General features: G+C 43.5%; 1 protein-coding gene across 2 annotated transcripts in view; it reads left to right on the plus strand.

Annotated features, from left to right (window-relative positions):
* The first annotated feature begins 873 nt into the window (after positions 1 to 873).
* Positions 874 to 12,391, plus strand: part of LOC120046507 (protein quaking-like) — a 96,342-nt gene continuing 84,824 nt past the window's right edge. For both annotated transcript variants that reach the window (XM_038991800.1, XM_038991799.1), the window contains exon 1: positions 874 to 1,543. In XM_038991800.1, coding sequence (XP_038847728.1) covers positions 1,402 to 1,543 — 142 coding nt within the window. In that variant the 5' untranslated portion in view covers positions 874 to 1,401. The remainder of the gene's footprint in view (positions 1,544 to 12,391) is intronic.

Here is a 12,391-nt window from a genome sequence, read left to right on the forward strand (position 1 = left end):
TATTTTGTTTATTAAAACCACCAGTCAGGAGGATACAGACAGCTCCAGAGGTATGCTTAAATATGCAGAAAAATAAACATATTTTTTTTACATAGAATTAAGCATAATGATTATGGCTCTAGATTGCAGGAAAAGGCTGTTTCAATTCTTCAATTTACCGACGGGCCCCTCTTCGGACCACCTCCCGGCCATCCTCACATACTTTGTGCCCCCCTTCAGATTTTTGGTTTGCATGACACCCCGGTGCACGTAGTGGGGCCTGGCTCCCACCCCCTGGAGTGCCAGGCCCACCCAATCAGATTGAGACATTATTTGTCTTTTTACCTAAACACCATCAGATAGAATTCATAGCGAGCAGTGAGTTATTCAGACTTGATTAAATATAACAGAACAGATGAACAGGAATGACATTCACTCTCACAGGATGGGTTGCCAAAAAAACAAACTAAAAACCACACCCCCAATAAGCCACGAATATGACTGCATTAAGGCTTACTGTATGTCACTGTGCTTCTATGGCTATATGCACCATGCCACTGCCTATTTCATTTGTTCATCTAGAAAACAAGACAGGTCATAATCCAGTGCCTTTATCACTGTCAACATATATTTAAGCTTTAATTAGCTTGAAAATGTGTAATTATTCTCTCAGCCTCATGGTAAAATGTGTAGAAAAGCAAGAGGTGAGCTATAAAACTGCACATTTTCCTCTCTGCCCCATGGCAAAATGTGTATAGTTGCAGGAAATTAGTTTAGCTTTGTGTAAATATGTGCACACGCATTTGTCCTTCCACACTCGGTCCCGGCGGAGCGCGCGCCTCAGCTTTCCGCTGTGAAACTCGGCTGTGAAGTGTGGTCATGTGACGGGCTAGCGAGCCCAGGCGAAGCACAGCCACACGGTTACATGAGACCGAATGCCAGCTTCATTGAAAAAGCTCTGTTATCGAGAGTAGAGACAGGAGGGACAGACGTTTTCAGTGTGCAGACACACAAATAACAACACGCAGAAAGCTCTGGGGAACTCGGCGAAAGGGACATTTTCACAGCCTCAAGAACCTCGGTAGGAGAAAGCAGAAGACACATCGTTTTAAAAGATAAATCAAGCGCAGTGGACACAGCGGGACTAGATTATTCATTCCGATAACTTCTATAAGGGCAACCGCCGTATATTTTTGTTTTATTTTTCCTTTCATTTACTTTTTTCTTTATTTTATCACCTGTCCTCAGAAAAGCTTACAACCAGACGGAGTTGAATTGCAGTGCAGTGCGTAAAGAAATTGAACGCAACAGCAGGAGACAGAACAGCTCACCGCATTTAGCCTACCAGCAAAATACAGTATATATTTTTTTTTCCCCATCCTTGGTTCTGCTTGGAGCTGATTTTTGTTAATTTTTTGGAATATGGTTGGGGAAATGGAAACGAAGGAGAAACCGAAGCCTACCCCAGACTATCTCATGCAGCTCATGAATGATAAGAAACTGATGAGCAGCCTACCCAACTTCTGCGGAATTTTTAATCACCTCGAACGGCTGCTTGATGAAGGTAAATTTGGGATCAATGTGTGTGAATAGACAAGCGCCCTAAATTAAGGTAACATTACATGTGTGGTAGCATATGTCACAGTCTGTGCATGGATCCCACATACGTATTCTCTCATAGTGAAAGTGCTGTCTCCCTTCCTTTTTACATAGGTCGACGTTGGGAGCATTTTTATGCCTCTGTGGACTGAAATCATAAGCAATGTATTTTACAGAGACGTGAATGTGTTGTCATCATTGGAAAAATCATTACATCAATGCAGACACAGCAGTAGGCTAGTCTCCAGTTCTGAATAGTTCCCAATAGCCTGGTTTGCATTCGTTTTATGCAAGCCTCCCAACCTTCAGACGTTTCACCCGAAGAGCACACCAGTACTTGTATTCTTGCGTGCTTTAATCCCACTCATGTTGACATAAAACATTTGATTAAAAGGTGAAACCCTAGCCTACCTAAATAGAAAGAAAGATTACAATCTGTTTGGTGATTCGCGTATTCTTCAGAGTTATTTTAGAGTTAACCTAAACTAGACATCGCTTTTGGACTCGATTTCAAGGTAACACACAATGCATGAGGTGGAGGGAAAAGTCCAACATTTGTCTGCATTTAAGACATTGTTTTTTAAAAGAAATGTTTAATACTTTGTCCCTACCTACACAGCCAATATTGTAACCAATTGCACCGTTATCCTCAGAGCGCAATGAAGAGTGAAACATTTCTCACTCCAAACCGTCTTTAAAAAAATAAAAACGATTTCCCCCTGAAAATATTAGAGAATATTAGTGAAACAATAACTACATTTCGTGTTTATTTATTTGGTGTCCTTCAACAATGTATATTCTAGTTGATATAGATAGGCAATAGTGCGTGTGAGTTGGAGTGCTAGAGAGACTGTTGGGGGTTTGGTGGATGAGGCGCCAGGGGGCTCCCACCGGGTTTCGTCTTCATCTTATTTTATCGCCCATCTCTTTGGGTACCATTTTCCCCTCATTCTGCTACCTTTCACTTTTTAAATTATTTAGGCCTACTAAACTATTTTATATATATCAAACTTTTACATGCCTCATTAGACCCTGTGAGGTTTTATTTGAAGTGATGATCCTCTTTTTGAGATTGTATGATTTTCTATTAATCGCAAGGCATTGCATACCCATTCACTATGGCAGCCTGCCTTGCGTTGCCTTCATAGGCTATATGCCAGCAATTTCAGAAATATTTTGGTGAGTTCAGGAGATTTTCTTAGCGTGCATGAGGTGCCAGTGAATTCGTTTATTTGGGTTATATCCTACAGTATTGGTGGTGGGGAACGTGACAATTGACTGCGTAATGTCCACAGGTAGAATTGCGCAATTCCTAGACCCTAGACCAGGGGTAGTCAACTATATTTAGCCACGGGCCAATTTTCATCAGAGCGAATGGTCGGGGAGCCAGAAAATAATAATAATTATAATTAATTGACCACAACTAAGTCCCCCAAAATATTGTCATACCTTGATTACATTGAGAAACGATCACATGTCTCTTTTTTTATTTGTGGGAATATTTGGGGAAAGATTTTCATAAATTACACCCATTTTTAGCTGAATTATATCATTTTTGACCAGTATTTTTTTGAAAATAACAAAACTGTCACGGGACCCCTGCCGTAGACCTATACCTCCGCCTCCTATTTCAAGGGCGCGTTCAGCAGGACACAACGTTTTAGAACGTTCAGACAGAAATATGCTATTTAGAACAGTCATGAATCTCTGACATGTAGAATAAGGAATCGGCTCTATTGGAGGTATTCCTATCTGCAACGTTCCCAATTGTTTTCGTTCTGAACATTACCCAGGTGTTTCTCTCATCTTGTCACGTGAAGAAAATATTGGTATTTTTAGTGAGAGGTAAGGTTTCTAACACACCTTTAAGAACGTCTAACCGCCCACGTCAAATCTAATTTACCATATGTGTGCAAAACAAGTGCTTTCTGTAGAGTTTTGCTGTTTGTCATGTGGTCAGTGGAAGGCTATGTTATACTGCAGCTGATTCAGGGCTAGGCCGTGAAGGAGAAACACACCCAACTTAGCCAAAGTGGATGTCCCCGCATATTATTGTCAATCTGTCATGTCATATGTTCACAAATCACCATCCTTAACCATTTGATTCTCAGCTCAGACGAGAGGCCCCACAGTCTCCGCCCACGTGTTCTCGAAGGGGTCTAACTTGTCTAGTGGGCCGGGTTAATCACGGACGCTCTCGCTCACGAGTTCCTGCTTTTCGCGTTGGTTTCGGTCTGAAGCGTCGGTGCTTGATGGAGCTGCAGGCCATGCTGGTGTGAGTGAGGGGGGGGGGGGTGAGGAGCGGAGGGTTTGGGTGGTGCTGGAACGCAGCTGTGTGTGAGGAAAGCCGATCCCTCCGCTTCGCACAGCACTCCCGCTCATCTGGAAAGATTTCTGTATTTATTCCACAGGACGCACAAGAAAGAGAAACGTAGGCCTAACGTGAATACATTCCCAGGGACCATAGGATACACACACACACACACACACACACACACACACACACACACACACACACACACACACACACACACACACACCGTGTGATATTGTGTGATAGTACAGCTGCTTAAGAAGTACAATATGGCACATGTAAAGCCCCCGTAGTACATTCGAGTTTCGATGCACTGTACACTATTCTGAAGAACTCTCTCCTTCACTTCCCCTTTCACTGCATGGCTGTGCTCAATACTAGGCACTAGGATTAGAACTGAGAAAAGCGTGCCTACGGTCTCAGCACTAATTGGATGGCCAATTTACAGAGACTCTTCATCACTCAGTCGTATAGTACACATCACGCAAATCAGATCATTTCCCGTGTGCGTGCCTGCACGTGAGCGTGCGAGTCCGAGTGGGTTCGCAAGTGTACATTTGCGAGCGTTGCTGTCAGTTTGTGTCTTCCTGTTAGTCTGTTCTGTATGTGGCTGATAAGCCAGGTCTGTCTAAGTGCTGGGATGTGATGTGCAGACAGACAGAGAGATATCTGAGTCAGTGCACGCACCCTTTGGCCAGATAGACCGTGGGGTGGATTGAGACACTAGTTTCACTTCCACTAGCACACTCAGGTCTGACCTCCAATAATACCACAAATGACATGTAGCTGAGGTGTAGTTGACTCAGCCCCCCCCCCCCACACACACACACCATTCCCCTTAGCTGTGTGTGCCTGTGCAGGTGCATGTGTGTGTTCTATTTGATCAACAGGACATTTTGTAAATAATAATAATTCCAATCATCAATTGATTTAGCCTATGTTCCACGTGCGTTCACTGTATGCGGACTGGATTAGTGAGTGACGCCAACCACTGGGCACAGACGTCAATTCAACGTCTATTACACGTTGGTTCAACGTCATTTCATTCAAAAGACATGGAGCCAACGTTGATTCGACCAGTGTGTGCCCAGTGGGCAGTGTTACAGTAATAGAGTGGGATGGATTATTCCTTGCGTGATCTGGCTACACGTATGCATCTGCGGTAATGTGTACAATCGGATTTGTTATAGGGAGGGTGAATTCACCTAGTATACAATATCCTCATAGCGCCAGTCTGTAGCTGTGCTTTTCCATTGCCGGTATCAGCCGAGCGACGCTAAATCACTGGGTTTTGCACACCTCAGCGTTATGCCGCTTTCTAGAGGGGGGGGGGGGGCGGAGAGGGCTGGCGTATAAAATATCATCTACAGCTTGTGCTTGGCCGCAACGTTGATCATACGTGACGCTCCAAGTCGGTGTTTTCTTCTCTCCTCTGTTGTGATCTGCTGTGGTCTGCGGTGAAGAATGAAAAGAGATAAATGAGTATGGAAACGCAGCCGCATCACTGGTGGTGATGGAGGGCTATATCTCATCCCACAGAGGATGCGTTTGTAGGAGATGGCTGTCTGATAACCCCGGTGCACCTGTGTGCAACGGCTGTGACTGAGAACTGATAATAGATTGTGTGTGCATGGGGAGAGTGTGCGGGTGTGTGTGTGTGTGTGTGTGTGTGTGTGTGTGTGTGTGAGTCCTCAAAAGGATAGTAAAACAAGGACATTTCTAGTGTGAGGCTAGTGTGAGGCATTTCGCCAGTCTCCACAAGGAAAAAGGCTATTGTGTGTGTATACTTAGTGTACTTGCTATTAGTTTGTGCTTTTCTCCAGTGACGTTCAAGTGCGGCAAGGTAACTCATCACAGAACCACTTGGATTATTAATAATACTAGCTAGGTGTGTCCTGGGCAGGCGATTGTGGTCAGTACGTCAGTTTCAGTGACATTACTACCGAACCATGTCTAGATCGTCATGGTCAGAAAGTATCAGTGACCATATGACTCAGGTAAAAGTTGTCCCAGTCATTACTGGGTATGTGAGATGAGCCCCCTCATCTGAGCACTGAGCCCAGCCCTGAGCTGTCATCTGTGAGTGATGTGTCTGCGCGGTGGCCCAGAGCAGACGACACAGCTGCGTACTGATGCGCAGACTGATGCCGCTGTTAGTGCAGATGAATGCTCTCAATGGACCGTCAGTGCAGCCAGCCATGCAGGGCTGCTCCGCTCTGTAATAAAGGTGATGAATTGAATCACTGCTATAGGTACTCTGGTACTCTACTCTGTATGCCCCAGCCCCAATACACACTCAAATGGATGGGAGGAGAGGTTAGTAGAAGAAGGATCTGTGAGAGAGCAAGGCCAAGGAGCTTATGATGAATAACTTTTAAGGTGTGTGTGTGTGTGTGTGTGTGTGTGTGTGTGTGTGTGTGTGTGTGTGTGTGTGTGTGTGTGTGTGTGTGTGTGTGTGTGTGTGTGTGTGTGTGTGTGTGTGTGTGTGTGTGTGTGTGTGTGTGTGTGTGTGTGTGTGTGTGAGTGAGAGAGAGACCCCACTGGGTGCCACTACTGTATGTTTTGTTTAACCAAAATGAATTGCCCACATTAACTGTATCCAAAGTGTTTGACAACTCATTTATCTTCATTGAGTTATTAGCTAGCTGTTATTGTCTTTTCTATTGATATGGACCACTAGCACATGAAACGACCCTGGGAAACCACATTGAAGAGTTCATATGTTTCACTAGAGTGACGGTTAACAAGAAACAAGTTTACTTCCCCAGGATAGTTAGTGGTTCACTAGCGTGACAGGAAGAAGACTCTAACAGGGGTCGTTAAACGCACTCAGCGTCCCAGAGAGACAGGAGCTGGCTGCGTCAGGGAGTGGTAATCAACACACACAGAGGGATCATTCCAAGGTCTCCTCTTCGCCATTAAACGTTGCGGAAGGATGCAGGTTGATGGTTGATCTCAGGTGTAGTCTCCTTATATCTCGTCATGTTGTGACTGTGTGTCTGCCTCTGACTCACTGTCTCTTTCTCTCTTCTATCTCCGTCTGGCCTTATTACTCTCTCTTTTTCTCTCTCTCTCTCTTTTTCTCTCTTTCTCTCTCTCTCTTTCTCTCTCTCTTTTTCTCTCTCTCTCTCTCTCCCTCTCTCTCTCTCTCAAGCATCAAGGAGTCCCAGAGAGACCAGAGAAACCTTCCAACTCATCTCACAATTAGACTAAGTGGTTCTATTCATCACATAATTGGAGTAATTAATTAATTTCAGAAGTGAAGTAGGGTTTTGGCGGGGGGCTCAAATTCAATTGATTCAGATCCTGTCCCTGTGTTGTGGAGTAACTGTTCCGTCTCTTACGTAGGGTATGCACTGCAGCATTAGGAGGGATGGGGAGAAGGGTACCTTAGGGATAAAGATGGCGAAGCCTGTGTTTTTTCGGTTAGTTGATACGGTGTGTTGTTGTCTATGCTTGCGTCAGAACCTGTGACATCTTTTGTACATGTTTAAAAAGCACATCTCACCCTCTGTATTCAGTCTGTATCAAGAGGTTAGAATTACAGCTAGAGTACCTCAACCTGACCGCTGTGGCAGATAGACTATGTATGATATTGGCTCATCATAGATAGAGGGCAGGTCCCTACCAGGTCAGTCGCGTGAAGCGATAGAGGCTTTCCCTCATCCCTTTAAACCCCCTAGAGTCGATTGACGCACCGGTGCGTCAATCTAAGTAGCATAATAAGAAATCCACATCAAAATCCGTCAGTTTAAGTTAAGAGATCTCTTTTTTGGGGTCATTTTGGGTCATTGGTCATTCCTTCAATTCGCAAGAGGCTGAATGTATCTCACAGGAGAAAGCATCCGAGCGAGCGGAAACAGCGCCCCTCCGTCGCTCTATGTGTAGGCCATCTATCTGATGCCGTCTGGGCTTCCCCAGTTATTTTACCCATGCACCGCTACTGCTATTATGACCACTCTGAAAAGGGGAGACTCTCACGAACACAATGGTGTTCTCTATGACCCCCACAAGTGTAACATGACTCTTCTGAAGGTAACCGGTACCGGTTTAAAAATACAAACGGAAGTATGAAGGTAGTTTGTGCAGTGCCTTCGGAAAGTATTCAGACCTTTGACTTTTTTCACATTGTTACGTTACAGCTTTATTCTAAAATTGATTAAATCTTTTTTTCCCCTCACCAATCTACACACAATACCCCATAATGACAAAGCAAAAACAGATTTGTAGAGATTTTTGCAATTTCTTAAATTTAAATATCACATTTACATATGTATTCAGACCATTTCCTCAGTACTTTGTTGAAGCACTTTTGGCAGTGATTACAGCCTCAAGTCTTACTGGGTATGATTCTACAAGCTTGGCACACCTGTATTTGGGGAGTTTATCCCATTATTCTCTGTAGATCCTCTGAAGCTCTGTCAGGTTGGATGGGGTGTGTCGCTGCACAGCTATTTTCAGGTCTCTCCAGAGATGTTTGATCAAGTTCAAGTCCAGGCTCTGGCTGGGCCACTCAAGGACATTCAGAGACTTGTCCCAAAGCCACTCCTGCGTTGTCTTGGCTGTCTTCTTAGGGTCGTTGTCCTGTTGGAAGGTGAACCTTCACCCCAGTCTGAGGTACTGAGCGCTCTGGAGCAGGTTTTCATCAAGGATCTCTCTATACTTTGCTCCGTTGATATTGCCCTCTATCCCTGCTGCTGAAAAACATCCCCACAGCATGATGCTGCCACCACCATGCTTCACCGTAGGGATGGTTCCAGGTTTACTCCAGACGTGATGCTTGGCATTCAGGCCAAAGAGTTCAATCTTGGTTTCATCAGACCAGATAATCTTGTTTTTTATGGTCTGAGAGTCTTTAGGTGCCTTTAGGCAATCTCCAAGTGGGCAGTCATGTGCCTTTTACTGAGGAGTGGCTTCTGTCTGACCACTCAACCATAAAGGCCAGATTTGGTAGAGTGCTGCAGAGATGGTTGTCCTTCTGGAAGGTTCTCCCATCTCCACAGAGGAACTCTAGAGCTCTGTCAGAGTGGCCATTGGGTTCTTGGTCACCTCTCTGACCAAGGCGCCTCAGTTTGGCCAGGTGGCCAGCTCTAGGAAGTGTCTTGGTGGATCCAAACTTTTTCCACTTAAAAATGAAGGCCACTGTGTTCTTGGGGACCTTCAATGCTGCAGACATTTTTTGGTACCCTTCCCCAGATCTGTGTCTCAACACAATCCTGTCTTGGAACTCTACAGACTATTTCTTCAACCTCGTTTTTTTTTTGCTCTGACATGCTCTGTCAACTGTAGGACCTTATATAGACAGGTGTGTGCCTTTCCAAATCATGTCCAATCAATTGAATTTACCACGGGTGGACTCCAATCAAGTTGTAGAAACATCTCAAGGATGATCAATGGAAACATGATGCACCTGAGCTCAATTTTGAGTCTCATAGCAAAGGGTCTGAATAGTATGTAAATTAGGTATTTCTGTTTTTTACTTTTAATACATTTGCCAACATTTCTACAAACCTGTTTTCACTTTGTCATTATGGGGTGTTGTGTGTAGATTGCTGAGGTCTATTTTTTGAGAATACGGCTGTAACGTAACAATGTGGGAAAAGTAAAGGGGTCTGAATACTTTCCGAAGGCACTGTATTTGTAAAACATAATATATATACAGTACCAGTCAAAAGGTTAGACACACCTACTCATTCAAGGGTTTTTCTTTATTTTTATTATGTTCTACATTGTAGAATAATAGTGGAGACATCAAAACTATGACATAACACATATGGAATCATGTAGTAACCAAAAAGTGTTTAACAAATCAAAATATATTTTAGATGTTATATTCTTCAAAGTAGCCACGCTTTGCCTTGGTGACAGCTTTGCACACTCTTGGCATTCTCTCAACCAGCTTTAGCTGGAATGCTTTTCCAACAGGGGTTGAAGGATTTTCCACACATGCTGAGCACTTATTGGCTGCTTTTCCTTCACTCTGGGGTCCAACTCATCCCAAACCATCTCAATTGGGTTGAGGTCGGGTGATTGTGGAGGCCAGATCATCTGATGCAGCACTCCATCACTCTCCTTCTTGGTCAAATAGCCCTTGCACAGCCTTCAAGGTGTGTTTTGGGTCATTGTCCTGTTGAAAAAAAAATGATAGTCCCACTAAGCGCAAACCAGATGGGATGGTGTATCGTGCAGAATGATGTGGTAGCCATGCTGGTTAAGTGTGCCTTGAATTCTAAATAAATCACAGACCGTGTCACCAGCAAAGCACCCCCACACCATCACACCTCCTCTGCGTCTCACAAAGACACGGCTGTTGAAACCAAAAATCGCACATTTGGACTCATCAGACCAAAGGACAGATTTCCACCGGTCTAATGTCCATTGCTTGTGTTTCTTGATAAGTCTCTTCTTATCATTGGTGTCCTGTAGTAGTGTTTCTTTACAGCAATTAAACCACGAAGGCCTGATTCATGCAGTCTCCTCTGAACAGTTGATGTTGAGATGTTTCTGTTACTTGAACTCTGTGAAGCATTTATTTGGGGTGCAATTGCTGAGACTGGTAACTCTAATGAACTTATCCTCTGCTGCAGAGGTAACTCTGGGTCTTCATCTCCCATTTCATGAGAGCCAGTTTCATCATAGTGCTTGATGGTTTTTGCAACTGCACTTGAAGAAACGTTAAAAGTTCTTGACATTTTCTGGATTGACTGACCTTCATGTCTTAAAGTAATGCTGTACTGTCATTTCTCTTTGCTTATTTGAGCTCTTCTTGCCATAATATGGACTTGGTCTTTTACCAAATATGGCTATCTTCTGTATACCACCCCTTCCTTGTGTTAATTGAAATGCATTCCAGGTGACTACCCCATGAAGCTGGTTGAGAGAATGCCAAGAGTGTGCAAAGCTGTCATCAAAGCAAAGTATGGCTACTTTGAAGAATCTTAAATATGTTTAACACTTTTGTGGGTTACTACATGATTCCATATGTGTTATTTCATAGTTTTGATGTCTTCACTATTATTGTACAATGTTGAAAATAGTAAAATAAAGAAAAACCCTGGAATGTATTCAACTGAAATTTGTCTTCCGCATTTAACCCAACATCTCTGAATCAGAGAGGTGCGGGGCTCTGCCTTAATCGGCATCCACATCTTCAGGCACCCGGAGAACAGTGGGTTAACTGCCTCGCTCAGGGGTAGAACGACAGATTGTTTACCTTGTCAGCTTGGGGATTCGATCTAACCTCTTGGCTACCTGCTGCCCCATGAGTATGTGTGTCAACTTTTTACTGGTACTGTGTGTATATATATATATTTCCTGTGTTTTCTTATATCTCCTAGATTTAGGACACTTCAAAACCTTGTTTCTTATGATAGATTTTTTTGACTGTCCTTTTTGCCATTTACGTCTTAGATTCTAAAGAATTACAGAGCGACTGCCTTTAACAAACGAATCCAACTTAAAAGTGATGACATACAAAAAGTGAAATACTTTTTTTTATTTTTTTTTATTTTTTTTTACTAAAGAAAGATCTATAAATGATCACTCCGATCTTAAGACCTTGGATCTACCCACAACAGCCAAAGGTCACTGGGTCAACGTGCTATTAGTTTAGTTATCCCTTCACAAGACTAAACACTCATCTCACGAGACAATCAATCTCTCTATTCCGTAGAGGAGACCGCTTCGGCTTTAGCAGCTCTCTGTATTAATGCGCATCATTATTCCGTTCTCCCTGCGATGCCAGCATTATGCGAGAATACATCAGTGTGTACTTCTATAATGCGTTCACATTTCTCATTTTAAAATCACTCTCTGCAATTGAAACCCCTTTCTACCACGGAACGTTGAGTAAGTAAGTCATCCGCAGGGTTACAGTATTACGGCTGTGTGGTGGGGGGGAGATGTGGAGGGATGGGGTGGAGGACTAAGGGGTGGGCATGAAAAAGAGCATGTGAAAAAAAATGGATGAAACCTATTTATTGAAACGTGAAAAAGTTGAAATGCTCAGGCAACGTGTGACCTCATTTTTTAGCTTATGTCAAATGATGGCTCGCTGTCTACCCTTGCTTTTCAAATCAAAGCGCATAAGTTAGACTGGACCACCTGTACGGATACTGCAATGTTAATTACCCTGCTGTAATTCATTTCAAAAGCCAATAAAGAATAGCGCTGTAAAACTGTGAGTGCTTCAACCTTTCAAGACTGTAGGTCTTCTGCGTCAGCCTCTTTTGAGCACGGGCTATTTTTCTTCCACTTCTCGACACAAAGTTAACGCTTCAACACATTCTGGAATTGTTGTTTGCTTGTGGAATCTAAAAGATTGATGTGTTTCCCCTCTGTCAGCAGCTCAAAGTTCAAGGTGTGGTAGGAGTTGGAGGTTCCTTATTTTCTCATTTGAATCTCATCACTTTCTGAGGTGATTTTGAAATGTTCTGGGCTGGTGCCCAAGTCCACTCTAAAGGACATTCAAAGGTATCCACCTAATGAACCATCTATTAG

The sequence above is a fragment of the Salvelinus namaycush genome, chromosome 4 (genome assembly GCF_016432855.1).
Source record: "Salvelinus namaycush isolate Seneca chromosome 4, SaNama_1.0, whole genome shotgun sequence".
NCBI classification, from domain to species: Eukaryota; Metazoa; Chordata; class Actinopteri; order Salmoniformes; family Salmonidae; genus Salvelinus; species Salvelinus namaycush.